The following is a 17,649-nucleotide window of genomic DNA, read 5'->3' on the forward strand; positions in this document are numbered from 1 at the left end:
CACACACACACACACACACAAAACGTTTGTAAGTGAAGGTCTCCCTTTTATGCTCAGTAAGCTGTTAATGAAAATGCTCACCATCAATGCTGATCAAAGAGCATGCACCTACTAGCTAGAATACCGTATTTTTCACCCTATAGGATGCACTTTTCCCCCTCCAAAAATGAAGGGGAAATGTGTGTGCGTCCTATGGGGCGAATGCAGGCTTTCGCTGAAGCCTGGAGAGCGAGAGGGGTCGGTGCGCACCGACCCCTCTCGCTCACTAGGCTTCAGGAGAGCCACACCGCCAGCCCCACAATCTCGGGGAACAGCGGGGAGGTGCAGCGCGCCTTTCCCGCTGTCCCCCGACTTGGTTAGAAGGCTGGGGGGGGGGGGAGAAGCCTGCTCTTCCCCGACGCCAGCCCTGCAAACTCGGGGGACAGCGGGTGGCGCAGCATGCCTTTCCCGCTGTTCCCCGACTTGGTTAGAAGGCTGGCGGGGGGGGGGGGAGAAGCCTGCTCCTCCCCGTCGCCAGCCCCGCAAACTCGGGGGACAGTGGGAGGCGCAGCGCGCTTTTCCCGCTGTCCCCCGACTTGGTTAGAAGGCTGGCGGAGGGCTTCCCCCTCCTCCAGCCCCGCAAGCTCCCTTGGCATTGCTCTGGGTCCTGTTCTGGGGGCTGGCGTCGGGGGAAGCCCGAGCTTCCCCCGCCCCAGCCCTGTGCCTGGGGGGAAAAATAATTTCCCCGCCTTTATTCCCCCCCCCAAATCTAGGTGTGTCCTATAGGGCGAAAAATACGGTATCTATGCAATTTAATATGATAGATTTTGGGGGTGGGGTTAATGTATGCCAAATGATGTTTGGGGGAATACTACCTGCTTTCAACCTTAGTCTATGCAGAAAATGATATGAAGGATTGCTTCAGTCCCATCAGGTTGATACTAGTTTTACAAGAAAAAGCGACATCTTGTGTGTTACAGCACTTTCCTTACTTGTTGGCTTAGCATTTCTTGATTTTCTTCTCAGTTTTGTTTTGTTCCAGGATGTCTTTTCTAATTATGAGGACTATAAAACGGGAACTGTTTCATGAACACAGGGTGTTATCTCTACCATCCAGTGACACTGGAATAGCTCAGTTGGTACAGCATGAGACTCTTAATCTCAGGGCTGTGGATTTGAGCCCAACATTGGGCAAAAGATTTCTGTATTGCAAGGGCTTGGACTAGATGACCCTTGTGGTCCCTTCCAACTCTACAATTCTATGATTCATATATCCTTATTTCTGAGGCTCAGCATCAGATTTCTAGATTCCAGCCCTACTTTGAAGGGAACTGAAAAGCAAGTTTAAGAGCGCATTCAGAGTTCTTCTTAAAACATATTCTTATACCACAAAACAACTATTAGAACAGGCCCACCCACCTACCCTTTCCAAAGACATGAAGTCAGATTATATTGGAGATTACATTGGAATACGTCCTTCCATAACGTGACCACTTTATCACAGGCCCACCACATGGGCTAATGTGAACCCAACATTGTGCACCCCCTTCAATATCTTTTCCTTTGTCAAGGCTGAAACTGATTTGAAGGGATATTTGCCCCACAGGGCTGCCAGTCTGCCTCTTCAATAGAAATTTGCCAGCCTGACTCTCACATGTCACAGCCCTTTAGCAGTACCCATGTCCACCCAGCATAATATTTTATACAGTTTAGAGACCAGCCAATGTCCTTCCTTCCTGCTGAGCCCAAAAACCTTTTGAATAAAGTGAGTTCAAGCCATCCCTGGGTGGGCTGGAACTGCCAACTTTCTGGTTAACACACTAACCCACTGCTGTTTTGCATTTTATAAAATGCAGTGAAATGTAGCAGAAATTGCAGATAGGAGGCCAAAGTTTGAACAGGATTTGTTAGATTGTGCATATTTGCTATCTGGGGCCTTGCAATCAAAAGTATGTCTCCCTCTGAGGAGGGAAGCAAACCTGTTTCTCCTGTTTTCTGGAGCAGTAGTTTGAAATGGAATTAGTGAGATGAGGTGACACTTGTCCTTTGGGCACTGGGGATGGGATTGAAACAGTGTGCTACCAAAGGGCCTGTTGAATCATGTCTTCCTGGTCCTGCTGTACACCTCAAGAATGAGTGTCTCCTTTTATGGCTCACTTCCGATAATCCTGTTGAAACTGTGGATTAAGACGTGAGCGCACACTGCAAGAGGCAGCTCTTCTCAACTACCTCTAAGCAGAGAAGATCCCAGGGCATTTGGAATCTGGTGTTCTCCTTAGAATGAAAAGCCAGCCCTGGTTCTTTTCTTTTTGGAAGGCTGAAAACCTTTTACCACAGAGTAAATTCTAAAGCAAAACGCAACCTTTTGTTTGTCTTTTGTATTCTCCTCTCATCGCGCCACAATGTTTTCCCCGTCCATCTCCCTTGGTAGCTCTAGGGCAGATTGCACAGACTATCCTCTTAGCTCTAAGACTCTTGTGGTTTGTTCTGTGCTTTAACCAGGTGAGTGGCAAATTCACAAATACATATCAGTAGTGAATTAAATAGCTTTTCTGTGGTGACTACTGTTGTTGACTGAGGTAGGCTCAGCAAGACCAGCAGACTGAGCCGTGTGCTCTAGGTTACTTTATAATTCCTGTATAGGGAGCTGGGCTTGAAAAGCGCTGGAGAGAAGATTTAGCTTCTACTGACCTAAGAGAGTGAGGTTTTCATTCACCTCAAAAGAAGCTTTCTTTTAAAGTAATTGCACTCCAGCATTAGGACCTGGCTTGTGTTTACAGCTGACCCCACCCTGCCTTGCCTTTTTCAAGAATCTGAAGCAGCGATTGTGTTTTTAGAAGCAGTATGACAAGAGCGAAATTCCCCAGAGGCAAATGCAGAGTGTGAGCTGTATACACACCAGTACAGACAGACACACAGGGCTGGGAACTCCCAGAGAGAGGGAGGGAAAAACGTAAGCAGGAGAACCAAGTAAAGCAGGAGGGAGAGGAGGGGGAGAGCTTTTAACTGACCTATTTTGATTCTTCTCCCATCCTCCACCCACCCACCCAAAAGCACCTTGGTGACCACGCTTTGTTGACGCCTCCCTGGGATCAGCTCCCATCAACTACTGGGTTGGAATTGCCCAGACTGACATGATGTACCTCTGGGTGAGTAGAGATCTGTGTGAGAGCTTACACGCTTTGCACATATAAGGAGTGGAAAGCTGAAGATTCTGTGCAACCATGTGCAGACTCCTCTTTTGGGCTTTGCTCTCTTTTTTCAGCCCCTCCATATGCCAGGTATTAGTTGGCCCCTATTTAAAAATATGGAGATGTGTAATTAAATTATTGTTGAGCACAGTGCTTTTGGTGGAGAGAGCGAGAGTGAGCGAGCAGGAACTTTACGAACTGCCATATTCTGGCACCTGTAGGTAGGAGAGACAATTTTATTTTCTCCATAAGTGTCAAGCAGTGACACAGATTCTTCTTAGGTGGGTATTTTGGTGTGACTGGTGGATGCTACTAGCAAAGAAGGGGATTTGGCAACTGAAATGTAGATAAGGATTGAATTCTAGCCAAGGAGGAAGTAATCAAAGGTAAATTGCAGTAGTTGTTGTGCATGCGGTCAGAGGCTGGATGCAAGGACACCTTGTCTACAGTGATAGAATTACCAGAATGGAACACACAAATGTGCAACCTTTCTTCAGTTAGCTGATGCTGAATTACATAGGCAGACTTGATTTGTTAGAGTAGATGGTTAAGTTATAAATAGATAATTCAATGCGATCTGCCCTTGTTTTTCAAAACAAGCTGAGTGGGGAATACCCTGTTCTCCAAACTTGGTCATTATTTCAGTGCGGCAATCTAAATTTTGTATCATGGAAGTTATGCTGCTTTCAAACTTAATTATGCGGCGTGTAATCTCCCCCTTGTGAAACATGTTAAGCATTGTTTAGCTTGTTATAAGTAGTCATAGAACTTCTGAGTCTTGGTATTGGTATTGAAGTAAACATTACACATAGATATGAAGGTGTTCAAAGGGATTGCACAGACGTTTAAAGCAAAGAAACTGAAAGGAACTAAGCAGAGTAGAATCTGAACGGATCCAAATAAATTCTGGAATCACAAAAAAGCATAGTGTAAATGAATGTGATGCATGCCAGTGTAAATGTTTCCAACTTCTATAATTGATTCTGAACTCAGCATTTGGGTTTGTAGAACTTTATCTCACCCCCCTTTTTTGCAAGGTGCAGAGGGAGGAGCAGAGCAAGAAAGGAACTGGAGGCCTCAGGGTAGAGGCTTCAGGCTTGAGTTGTAGAAATATAAGATAGTGAAACTTTTCCTAGATATATTTCAGCCATTGGCTGTTTGGGTTGCCAGTTTTTTGTTTTACTAACCACTTCTGCTTTGCCTTTAAGTGGAACTTGATTTGTAGACTTCATGCTTATCAATCACCCTGTTGCAAAAACCTAAAAAACTGCTAATTTATGCAGTTTTAGGCACTGCACCAGGAAAGGTCATTCTTCCTTTCTGCCCTCATCCTGTTAGTTTGCTGTATACATGACTGCAACTATGAGGGCTAGAAATTTGCTATTGTTAATAATAGTAGTTGAGATTCTCCATATTTATGGTGGTAGTTGTCAGAACGTGTGAAGCTCATTATGAGTAGAAGTGGAGAATAATACCAGTCTTTACCACAATGCCTGTAACTTTATTTGGGCACGAAAAGGCTGGCTTTGCTTATAGTTTTCTGTAAAGTGTCACATGCATTGATGGTGCAATTTCAATAATCCAATAATGAGGAAGCAGACCTGTGATCCATCTTATCTCTACATTTTGTCTTTTGTTGGTGGCCTCAGTTGTCTTGCATGACACTAGTGATACTAGTTCTCTATTGTTAGCGCCTGACACCAGGCTGACTTATACTGTGTCTGCCTGTACTTCAATGCTGAGCTTACCTGTCTAGGTAGCAAAGGATGCAAAGAACTGCTTGCATAGGTCATTGGAAAGTTTGATGGTGATTTCTTTGAACAGTAAATCCCAATATCAAATTGCAAACTGGCTTTCGAACTTCTTAGTTTTAGAAGTAAATTTCCACTTTTATAGAATTATGGAAGGAATCTAGAATGCCATCTAGTTCAACCCCCTTCAATGCAGGAATCCCGCCCACAACCACCCCTGGGTGGGCTCGAATCACCAACATTCTGGTGAACAGCTAGGGTTCTTGTTTGAACTCAAGGATCCTTCCCGGAACTAGGTCCATTGTTGTGTTGAATCCTAACCAGCCATGTGCCATGTTAGGTACCTAGTCCTTTTGAAAAGATACTTATTCATCTTCTCTGTGTTGTCACACAGAAAGGTTCTACAGCTGTTCAGTGCACCTGGAAACTTTAGAGATTTGATCCCGCTTCCCATAAAGGGAGAATCTCCCCCTTTTTTCCTTGATGGGTGGAACAAACATGGTTCTGCTCTGTTTTCTTGTAGCTACTTTATTGGCACAAAGTTACCTCTAACAATGGTCACATAACTTACTGTATCTACTTAGGAGAGGAGCATTCAGATGAATCTTGTTCCTGCTGCCAAAATCAGACATGTAGAATCCATGTTTCCCATTTTGAGGTTCTCTTGGAGAGCATGCTTTACAAATTTCTGACACCTGTTAACACAGATCAGTATCTGACTATCCACTAACTATGTTGCTGGGTGCTTAATCAATTTCCCAAGTTTCTGTCTTGAAGCCATTCATGATTCTGAAGTGGTACAAAAGTGGAGACTTCGAGGACCCATGCGTCCTTAGGACTGGCTAGGTATTCACAGGTAAGCCCAAATGAGAGAATACAGATGACCTTTCCTACAGCACCTCAGGCATCAGCGTCTTTCAATCCACTGCTGCTGGCTGCCCTACCTTCTGTTATAATGGAGGTAGTAGCTTCTCCAAATCAACAGTGAAAGAGAGTACCAGTCCTACTGGTGCATTAAGGCCATGCCTACAGCACTTAGAGTCAAGGGGCGGAATTCAACATCTACTAATATGATTGCTTTGTTAGTGCAAGCATTAAGCAGTAACAGAGGCAAAAAGGATTGCTTAAAGAAAAAAGGAAGATAGCCAGCATGGCCAGTTGTTAAAGGATGGTGAGAGTTGTAGTCCAACATCAACTGGTGGGCCAAAGATTTCCCTACTCTTCCTGTAATGTAAGGATGCTTTCAGACATTGAGTTATATCCAGTGTTCGTCATGTTCAGAATAGGCCTGTTAAAATTGATGTACATAAGTCATTTGATTTCATTGGGTCTACTCTGGGTATGACTAATGTTGGATATCACCCACTAGGTCCCCTTCATTCTTCCAACAATTGCTTAGATACACGTGTAATACCTGCATACCATGGAGACCATTATGCCTCTGTAGAATGTATCATTGCGTCTTCAGTCTCAGTATGATAACTATGATGTGCATAGGGTTGTTGTTGGGTAAAAAATAAAAAAATTAATTCTACCAATCGCAACTAGCATTTTGTTCTTATTAAATTTATTTATTTGGTTTTTCAAATTAAAATTTTACAGAGATATATCAAACATAAATAATAAGAAACAAGATTCCAATGAATCTCCTGGACTGCAATGCTCTCCTTTGTGGCTCCTGTTTTTAATAATTTCCTCCTGTGTCTTTTATGATAATCCAAATCTTTTACCTCTTCCATTATGTCCTGAATTCAACCTTAAACTACAAGTGATATTCCAATCCTACTAACAATTTTAACTGTTTGCAATGGCCTTTAAGATAAGTTGTAAATTTCCCCTATTCCTTATTAAAATTTTGGTCTTCCTGATTTCTGACTCTTCTGGTCATTTTAGCTATTTCAGCATAGTCCATTGACTTCATCTGCCATTCTCTGGTAGGAACTTTATCTTCTTTCCATTTCTGGACCAGTAAACACAACCAGCATTTTGAATAAACACTCCAAATGTATAGTCCTATGTGATGTAGATAATATTGGACTAGGAAGACTGCTGCAGAAAATATTGGACAAAGTTCAAATCTGTACTTACCGGTAGTTCCAAAACCTCTTTCAGCTTACTGTACCTCACAGGGTTGTTATGAGAATAGAAAGTGGTATTGATCATGTACATTGCCCTGAGCCCCATAACGGAAGGGCAAGTTAAAAATGTAATTCTGGTGTAACAATTTATTTTCCTCCCAATTTTTCAACAAGCAAATAAATCTTTGTGCAAACTTTTCCAGCTTTTCCATTCACATGCACGTTCGTCAGTTATAATAATTTCTTTCCTTGGTGCTTAGATGTGCTGCTTTGGTTTAGATGTGCTGCTTTGGTCTTTAAAGAAGGATAGTAAAAACATATCCCGGGAGTATCTGCTTTGCTCTGCTGTAACCTTTTCATTTACAGTATCTTGTATGCGAGGCAAGCTCAGTTCTGAACATCTTTGGACTGCCTACAATATTTTCTTTCTCACTCCCCTTAGTCTCTGAGCTCATCAACACCACCCCCCAGGGGACTGGAAAGCAAAGTCTGCCAAACTGGGTCTTAGCAACATCTTATTCACGGTGCTGTTTCATTTGCCCTTCTGCAGAAAGTACCATTAGTAAAATGAATGATGATTACAGGGAGAGTTAAACAGAGTGCAGCATGTAGCCATCTGTGACTTTGAACTTTGCACAGGCTTTGTTTAGGGTACTCTAGCTCTGAAAATATAGTACGGTATGGATATTTGTTGTGACATGGTATCCTAGTTGGTCAGGTAAGGATGCATATATTTCCCTGTATTTCCGTTGCCAAGTCAAATTGACGACAGAAGTGTTTTATTTGAAAGAAAATGGTTTAATAGACCTTTCAGAGTAAGGATGGACAATCATCTATTCCTAGTATATACTGAATACTGAAAAAACAGAGGAAAACCATTTTGTAGCAAGGGAAGAGTTTTATTGTTCATACATTACCTCTCAAGCCAAGATAAGTTATTACTAGGGTAAGGTGGATAAACTATGTAACGTCGGATGTTTTTAATAATTACTTTGCAAGTGAAGCAGGTTCTTTTACATGATCTTTCTACCATTTTGCCACAGTTTCTACCCACACACCACCCATTCATGATACTTTTACTCCTCTCCTCAACTCCTTTTACCTGCAAGCTGGAAGAGGCCCAGCTGCAGGGAGCTCTGAACTTGGGTCATAGGAAGCTGTCCTAAATTGCGTCAGACCATCTTGTTTGATATTATCCACGCTGAGTGGAAATTGCTCCTCAGGGTTTCAGGGTTTGAGATCACAGGGATTGAACCTGGAACTCTGCAATTAAAACATGTTCTCTGCCATTGAGCTATGACACTTCCCAATCTTTCAAGGGAATGGACTGCAGCCTTCCTCCTTCTGGCTTCTGCTTGACAACGCTGTCTGACAAAGATGCTGTTACATATTGCAGGCTTCCCCTACTGTCCATCCTGTTGGAAGCCACCCCTGCAATGACTTAAGCTCATTTTTATGCTTTCATGAGAGCCATTGCCTTTGCTGTGTCCAAAGTTGTCTTGAATGGGGAGGTGGGGGCATTAATCTAGTGCTTTGAGAACATATACTTTGTCCCCCTGTGCCTATTAACCTCGAGTGAATGCAGAACAATTTATTTGCATAACAATTAGTATTTTTAAGGAGAAAGTATTTGTGATAGGAACATTCATTAACTTCATATTATCTTCCTTCCCCATCTTTGCTGCTCTCAGATACCTGTTCAGATTATTGGTTTCCACTCTGGGGAAAAGTCAAAGAGGAAACTGACTGGTTTTGTTTTTGTTTTTTTCATTGCTAGGCACATTAGAGGCATATATTGATATTAGTATGCACACTGGTCACTATCTATTAGTGCTATTCAGAGTAAACATAGTGTAAGGACTTAAGGTCACCATGCTCATTAGTTTCAGCGGGTCTATTCTGTGTAAGACTAATGTTAGATACAGCCCTTTCGTTTTTCAAAAACTGAATGCGGGAACTTCGAGAATGTGTTGGAAATCTTTTATGAAATAAAGGGCAACCCTCCGATATGCCATTTATTTGATTTTTTTTTTTAAAAAATAGTCAGTAGATGCTATTAGTATCCTGCATGCCCAGTTTCAGCTGTGGATGCCTTCCTCTCTCCCATTCATTCTGAGGAAATCCTGTCAAATTTGCCATGACTGTCTGGCCTTGGTAAGCCTACTGTGTTTTTACATCTTTGGCCAGATCATTATGTGCCATGTCACTGATTTCTGTGAACTTGTTTCATATCCTTTTCCGCAGGAGTGTGCCTGTAGTTGGCCGTGTTATGTCACAAATCCCTCCTTGTCACCGTGGAACTCTTTTGCTGTTTAACTACAGTGGTGGTAGTGCAGATGCTGTGCATTCAGATACAAAAAACAAAGCAGCTCTCGATTTAATCCCATTATGTGATGTTGATCTCAGGACCACTGGACTCTTAGTTGGATTCTGGCTTTAATCCTGTAAAGATCAATCTTGCCCGTTGCGCTCTCTCTCTCCTGATTTTAAATCCCTCTTTAATCTTGTTAATTGCACCAAGCTGTTTTCCTGTTCACCAGCCTAACTGTGTTATGCCTTCAGAGTGTTGTTTCTGACCTGCTTTCCCCTTTGTTCTCGTAGGAATAAGGAATATGGGTTTTATGGACGATGGCTTAGTAGCACCCTAGTAGCACCCTAGTGACCAACTCACGTCACTCAGGTTTTGTATTAGATTATTTGGGTCATTGCAATTAACTACTGTACCAGAAGGTTGCTTAGTTTAGTTGATACCTTGAAAAGATGGGTTGATTGTCCCGGAATGACATACCTCAAAAGTTTGGCAGAATTTAAGTTCCTTAAATTGACGGAGGGGAGGGGGGTTGACACATGTTTTTTTGTTTTAAGGTAACCTAAGAAGAGAATAGCAGAAGATGCACATTCAAATGCAGGGCCTTTTATTTTCCATTTTGTTCTGTCTTCCAGCCAGAAAAGCTTGAACTTCCTTTTATATTAATGCATGGGGCTGATTTTTCACTGTGACAGATGGCTCCTACCAGGCAAGACTTAACATATTCATTTTAGTATATTCCATAAAAAATGGTGACTGCAGCAATAATAAGTAAGCAAAGTTTTTGTGTGAAATCAAACAAAACATCTCTCATCTACTTTTTTTGTAATTCAGTAGGAAGTGATAGATCAGTTCTTAAACCAATCAGTACTGAGACTCATATAGTTCCGCCAAATTAAGTTCCTCCATCTATCTGGACACAGACTATTTCGTTTAAAATAGAATAAATCTGGCTTTCTATATTGCTACATGTTGGTGGTTGTAATCTCCTAGTACACAATTCTGCCTACAATGTGTGTGAACAGAGAGCAATATTGTGTTCATTTTCATTTAAAGGGTACAATCTTTTTTGAGACTGTTAGACTTTGGGTGGGGGAATGAGGATTGCATCCTCGTTTCCTTTGTTCCTAACCTTTAGGAACTGGAGTTTGGTGCTTTGGTTGGAGAAAGATTGTTGTCTGCATCAGCCTTGTGTGATCCCAGCAATTCTTGGGTTAAGGGAATTGCATTTGGGGCAACATAGTGAGTGCGTTTCAGTTCTTTTTGTGTTGCCAGTAGCAAGAAAGGGGGAAACTTTTGATTTCTAATCCGCTTTAGAGGAAGCTCCATATCAGGGCCGCACAGAAACATCCAGTCAAGCAGCTCCTTTATCATAAAGGGGATTTTAATTAAAACTGTTTTCGCATTATGAGCGGAATGAACGTCAGTGCCAGCTAGTCCTGTATTGGGCATTTATCTCCTTCAAACCACATTACCCATAATTGCTACATTAAATCAAAGTTGGAGAGATTAGAGGTCTGAATTGGGCAGGCAGCTGGTACCAGACTAGGGAGCTCCATACTGCTGAGTTGTTGATATGGGGTCTCCTCCTTCAGAGTATAGATGAAGAAATGACTGTGGCAGACTTCAGGTGAACCCAACTCTCTTTTTGTAGGACGGACGATTGGGTCATAATCCAGAAAATGTGACAAGCTACATGTCTGAAACATTCCAAACGACTGTCCTTCATCTTAATGCTTTTGTCTGACCTCATTGGGGCATAACAGACACAAGTTTGGGTCCTGGGGGTGGGATAAAGGTGAGAAAATTTTCTCTCCTCCGTAGTGCAGGGTTCGCTAAACATTTTGGGCCAGTGGTCACATTTGGAATTTTGAAACAGTGCCATGGGGAGCAGCCAGGACATGGCTGCTGTGAGGACATGCCATAACACAAAATGGCTGCCATCTCTAAATGAGCGGAATAGAGACAGAGGACCGCAAAACAAGTACAGGTATGTCCCCTCAATTAGTCACCCCATCAATGGAAAAAGGCACTTTTGTGCTTACTCTCAGAGGGAGAGAAGCTCTTTGCATCTCTCCTCTTCCAAATGGAAAGGAGGGTAGTTGTCCAGTCCTGGGATCATTGAAATGTGGGCATGTTTAATGGAGCAGCTTCAGTGTTGGAAGAGGCTGAGCATGTGCAAGCAGGAACTGAGCAGGAGGAGCAAACAGTGCCATGTTTATGTTTTAGGATATATTTTATGAGAACTTTTGCTGGTGCCAAAGTAGGTACAGGTGGGCATAGTACCGCCCACTATGCACTAGTGTTCAGCACTGGGGCTCAGGCAGTCATCCTCAAACCAACCAAAGGAATACATGGAGTGTATACATTGGAGAAAATTCCTCCCTGCACTGTAGGAGAGTGGCATTGAAGCTGGCAGCGCACTAAGTAGGCTCTTTGAGCACCCTATTCCTCACTCTGAGAATGAGGTCCTCCTTCTTTGAGAGTGAGGAGTTGTGGTTGAAGTGACCATAGTGAGCATTCTTACTGGCAGTGAAAGATGTAAAATTTATTGAAGTTAACAGAGACTTCTACACAAGTGTTTGCCAGTGTTTCGACAATATACATTGGTGGCAGTACAGTCCATCTCAGCTACAATGCCTTGCTGTGAGAAAGTGCCCCTTCCTGAGGGTGTTGCATTAAGGGGGCAAGGATGGTTTCAGATTCATGGAAGTAGCAGAGGGAGTAGTAATAGCAGCAGCAGCAACAAGGGAGCAGCAGGCTGTAGCAGGAGGAGGTAATAGGTGACAAGGATGCATGGAGGAAAAGGAGGGAGTGCAAGTGACAGCAACAGCCCACCTCAAGCAGTGCACTGTGTCACACTGACCTTGAATACTCTCAGCTATTAATATTGTAGGTCACAGTTGGGTCTGAAGCTGGTTTGGATTTCGAGCCAGAAATTTCCCATACTGCACACCCTTCAGTTACAGAAAAGGTCAATCTACTTAAATGGTCACCTGAGACCCCATTGCAGTCCAAATACACTACTCAGTTGCATGCATAAGCCTTCCAATCCATTGATTTACATGCAACTGTTTCCCTCATTTTTTTCACTTTAAATAAGACCTTGCTACTCTCTGGTTGTTGCTTGGTGGGCTTTTTGCTGTCCAGTCACAGCCATGCTAAAATCATGGCTTTCTCCTCTCTTTTCTATGGGCAATTCACTTTTACCTCTGGGGAAGAAAAGAAGAAGAAGGATTTAATAGAAGAAGGAAATTCCATCTCTAGACAATAAGGCTAGAATTTATTATCTCTATAGACCCAACAGCCACCAACATTATGTAAGATATTCATAGGTTATTGCCAGGCCTTTTTTTTTTTTTAATGCTTATCATTTATAAGCTTGTCTATCTCTAGGGAACCACTTGAGTGTGTAGAAACTGCTACCTCATTTTTTGGTGTTGCCAATTCATTTTCAAACATCCTATGTTCCCTATTAAAGGAACTGATTAACACTACCTGTTAAATGCACCCCCTGCATCCTGAGTTCAGGAAACTCGCTTTCCTATAAAGGTCACTTCTGGAATTGGAATGCTACTTTGTGATTAAACCTCATTATCTGCTCATCCCCCTATTTTTTAAAATATAGTTTATTTCCTGCCATCTGTGTTGTCTTCTTCTGGCCTCCTGATAGACAGCAGAACATATTCCTTGGTCTGTGCTCTCTCCTGCCAAATCCTGCTCATTAATGTCTGTTTTTCTAGATATCAGCTTCTGAAGAGGACTTAAATTTTGTATCCAGGAAGTACCTAGGTACCTTGAAACCTTTTGACTAGTTGTTGAGTAATAAGATGGATTTGTTCATGCGTGCTTTGATCATTTTGTCAAAATACTGAAATAAGAGCTGGGTTGTATAAGCAACCGTTAGCACATTCAAGTAGGCAAAAGCTTAATTTTAACCCTTCCTCTGTCTTGTCAGTCTTCCTCAACTTGGCATTGGACACCAACTCCCATCAGCCCAGTGAATATTGCCAGGAGTCAAGGACAATGAAGGTTGCAGTTGAAAATATATATGTAGGGCACCAGGCTAGGGAGTGAGTGCCACTTTGCTAAATTGCCACTTTTTACTTTGGCAGAGTTTCACACTCATATGTCTTCTAGTTCTCAAGGTAGTGTGTGTAAACTACTGTGGCCCAGTTAGCACATAATGCTAAGCCAAACCATGACCAAGCATCTATGGGCAAAAGGGGGCATTCAGAGAGAAAACAACAGCCAGTTTGCTCCTCCTCTGGCTTGCTGCCCAGAGCTAAGCTTAGGTTATGACCCAAAGTGGTCATGTTGTTTCTGTATCTCCAAGCAAGTCACAAGGCTGTAGGCAAAGTTTGTTATTGGATTATTGCTTTTAGTATATATATTTTTTGGGGGGAGGGCAAACCATGAGCCCAGGTTCAAATGTAATGCTAAGCCAAACCATGGCGTAGCTCTGGGGTGGTGCAAAGTGGCCATACTTGCTTGTTCATGCTTAGCCATGGTTTGGTTTAGCATAAGATATGAATTGGCCCTATGTATAGCTAAGTTGCTCTTTCAATTTTTCTGTTTTATGTATTGCTATTTGTATTTTATTTCTGTTACAAGCTACTTAGGATTACAGTTTGTAGGAAAAATGGAACATATTTTAAAAATAGAAATAAAACATAATATTAGTAAATCAACTTGCACACTGCAAGCAATAGACTATTGTTCCTGTCTTCTACAGAAAGTACTCCCTCCTCAAATCTTTTACAAATTTATCTGTTGTTCTTTTAAAATTATATAAGCTATGGTGCATCATCACATTTTGTAGTAGTGAATGCCATAAGATTGTTTTGCCCTTTCTGGAGAAATACTTCCTTTTGTCTGTTTTCAGTTTCATTGGATGAGCATTAATTTTGGGAACATAAGTACTTAGGAAGTTGACTTACACCAAATCAGACCAGTGGTCTGTCTAGTTCAGTACTATCTACATTGACTCTCCATGGTTTCCACCATGATGCAAAGATAACTTTCCAGGTTAATCACTACCAGTTTAGATTCATGATCGGACATAAATGAAATTAGGTGTGTGTGTGTGTGTGTAGAGAGAGAGAGAGAACATGAATATCCTGCAATACTTTACATATTATTTCCCATTTATCCAATTTGAGATACATTGCAGGTCCCACTTTCCAAATACAATGCACTCCCAGGAAAACATTCATTAGGAAAGCGTTCACATAACGAGCTGACGATTTCCATTATTTCCTATGGGGACATTTCTAATCCGTGGTTTGTCTGCTCTCCCTCCCTCCTTCCATGGTTTCTGCTGGAAACTGCAGCAGCCAATCAGCAAAAGACAAAGGAAAATAAGATTTGTCCTATTTCTCCTGCTCCCTGATTTCTCCAGGCTGTCAGTAATTTGTGGAAGGGATTCCAAGCACATACCAGAACTTTAGGGTTTTTAGAAAGCCATGGATTTTTTTTGTGGTTTGAAAAGTGATGGGGAAATGCGTTGAATAGTGTGGAAGACTTCAAAGGTTTTGAGTCTCACAGGCAATATATCAATGGAAATTATTTATGAGAACTTGCAAAGATTACTCATGTGATAGCTGGTATGTGTTACTGACCAGAAATGGATTTATGTATGATGGTTCTGAGTGAAGAACTCATTGTTGCTATAATGGGTTGTATCCAACTAAGTTCTACTCACAGAGCAAAAGGTACCCCTGACCATTAGGTCCAGTCATGGCTGACTCTGGGGTTGCGGCGCTCATCTTGCTCTATAGGCCAAGGGAGCCGGCATTTGTCTGCAGACAGCTTCCAGGTCATGTGGCCAGCATGACTGAGCCGCTTCTGGTGAACCAGAGCAGCTCACATAAACGCCGTTTACCTTCTCGTCGGAGTGGTACCTATTTATCTACTTGCACTTTGACGTGCTTTTGAACTGCTAGGTGGGCAAGGAACTGGGACCGAACAATGGGAGCTCACCCCATCATGGGGATTCGAACCGCCGACCTTCTGATCAGCAAGCCCTAGGCTCTGTGGTTTAGACTACAATGCCACTCTCATAAGAGTAGACACACTGATATTAATGAACCGGTGGTGGTGATGTCCATTAATTTGAATGGGTCTACTCTAAGTATGACTAACATTGGATACAACCCATTGTTTCCCATCCAAGCTGAATATTGAAGCCTCATGAAAACAATTCCATACTTTTTTTAAATGGCATGGTTGCTTTATATTTCGGCAAATCAAGCATATTGGAATACTGCTGTTGCTGTCAATTTTCTGATGAGAGAAACAGTGTTGAAAGAATTGAAAGCAAAATCTATTGAACAATAGGTGCAGAATAGTATGCTCATAGCAAGAGTTCAGGGAGCAAGGGTGGTATTGAGAGCTTGTCCTTAGTTTTTCTTTGGCTTTCCATTTGCCATCAAAGAGTTCAGTAAGCCCCCGATTTTGGGAAACTGGGCACACATGCTGTTTAAACAGTAGAGTATGCAAAAAAATGTCAAACCATGAGAATTGGGGTGGTTTTTTTTTTGCTTCTTTTAAAGAGCACAGTAAAAAAAAATGTATATTGCTTCTGTTGTTGAAGGTATAATTTCCACACCTCGCTATTCCCTTTAGGCTACTTTCAGCCTTCTAAGAATTACTCGCTGATCTCAGGTTACAAGTGACACACATGGCATGCATGGTTCGAAAAGCAACTTCTGAACCTGCTGGTCTTTGTCAGATTAATTTAGCATCTGTCCATGTCTGTTAGAGCTCCAGCATCCTCTTGTAGGAATGTGTGGATTTGGAATGGTACAAGGAAGTTTTCTAAAATGGGAAGAGCAGCTGGCTTTTCCAGACCTAGCCCCCTTTCTCACCATCTCCCATCCCCTATGCTGACAGTCAGCATTAATCCTCCTAAGTTTGACTGGAACAGCTGAGAGCATGCATCCTGCATAGCTCAAGGCCTCTCGGTGGATTCAGATTGCTTTCTTTCCTCCTCTCTCCCTTTCTCACTTCAGTTCTGATTCAAGCAGCTGTCTCTGTCTGGGTTAAATGCAGAGAGAGAAGTGTTAAATGATACGATCATATATTTGGTTATGTTTAAAAAAAAACCCACAAAAAACTTCATTGCAGATATCAGTGTAGCCTCTCTCTTTTCCCTCCCTTTGCATCCTCAAAAAAAAAAGGGGGGATTTGCTATGCTAATCCCAGCACCTGTCTCTGCCTGGGACAGTAAAAAAAGAAAAAGCACAAAGGTCTGGGGGTGGAGGGTAACACAGCCTCATATACTTTTTTGCTGCCCCAGATTGTGTTCCCTCTGACGCACCTAGCGCCCAGAACATATATCTGTTTGGCTCCTATGTGCTTGCTTGCTTGCTTTCTCCCTCTTCGCCCATTACTGCATTCCGTTCTTCCTGATTGTCATTCTGTGCTTCTGGGAACTGCAGGAGAATTGTTCGTCTTCAGTTTAGGATTCCTAACTTACGAGGTTCCGTTTGTTTAAGTGCGCCTTGGTTTAGCTGTGCTGGATCTCAAGGGGAGGGGGAGGCAGAAAGGCTGATCTGAAGCCATTCGGGCAATTCATGTATATTTTCAGCTGAGCTAGTATCAACCTGCGTATAGACCCAGAGGCCTGAGCCAAGTATTGCACAGCACTGCCAGGGACCTGTGCTCAAGACTGCAGGAGGGGAGACGCAGACTCAGAGTTCCCGTTTCTTTGTCTGCCTGGTATACAGCTGGAGAAGCCTTTGGCTATGTATGGTGTATATTGCATGGATTACCAATACCCCGTTGTCCAGGTAAGTAGAGAAAAGATCACAACTGAATGTTGTTCATGTTTCCAGTTGTACATTGTTAGCTCCCTGCATTGCTTTGAGAGGAGGCTGATATTTTTCCAGGCTCAGCTGTTTTGGTTTATCCAGATACACTTTTTCAAAAGTACTGCATTTACCTTTTGCTGAAGTTGGCATCTGAGTTGAAAGCTTGAGGATCAGAGTCTTATGGGAGAAATTTACATTTTACGGAGGAGGTTGTTCCTGATATAAATTCCAAGGATGTATATGTGCATTTTTAAGGAGTGAGAAATTATTAACATTAAAATCCACCATATGGCATTCTTGAGATTTTCTTATTGGTTGATGAGTGCTGCATCACTAAGGAGCATGTGACTTGAAGATACCTCCTTTCTAGCTCCAGCAACCAGAAGAGTGATATTTCTATCTCGAACTCATTCCTGGTGAGCTGATGTGCTATAACTATTCTGATTCACCTTATCCCTCACTACACAAGTCCAGTGTTAATGTGCTGATAAAAACATAGTGAAATGTATTTGTTCTTGTAAGTGTTTC

At 42.3% G+C, this 17,649-nt stretch overlaps 1 protein-coding gene across 20 annotated transcripts in view; it reads left to right on the forward strand.

Moving 5' to 3' along the window:
* RBFOX2 (RNA binding fox-1 homolog 2) overlaps nucleotides 1–17,649 on the forward strand; it is a gene marked incomplete at its 5' end in the record, with an annotated part of 176,447 nt that overhangs the window by 47,598 nt on the left and 111,200 nt on the right. The window contains one exon of one of the 20 annotated variants that reach the window (XM_082240258.1): nucleotides 2,917–3,128. The exons of 17 other annotated variants lie outside the window; for them this stretch is intronic. In XM_082240258.1, coding sequence (XP_082096384.1) covers nucleotides 3,114–3,128 — 15 coding nt within the window. Of the gene's footprint in view, nucleotides 1–2,916; nucleotides 3,129–3,369; nucleotides 3,392–16,669; nucleotides 17,101–17,649 lie in introns of those variants that run through there. 2 more of the 20 variants (XM_082240259.1, XM_082240254.1) reach the window with 2 other exon arrangements.

Source organism: Podarcis vaucheri, assembly GCF_965113315.1.
Source record: "Podarcis vaucheri genome assembly, chromosome: 10".
Classification (NCBI taxonomy): Eukaryota; Metazoa; Chordata; class Lepidosauria; order Squamata; family Lacertidae; genus Podarcis; species Podarcis vaucheri.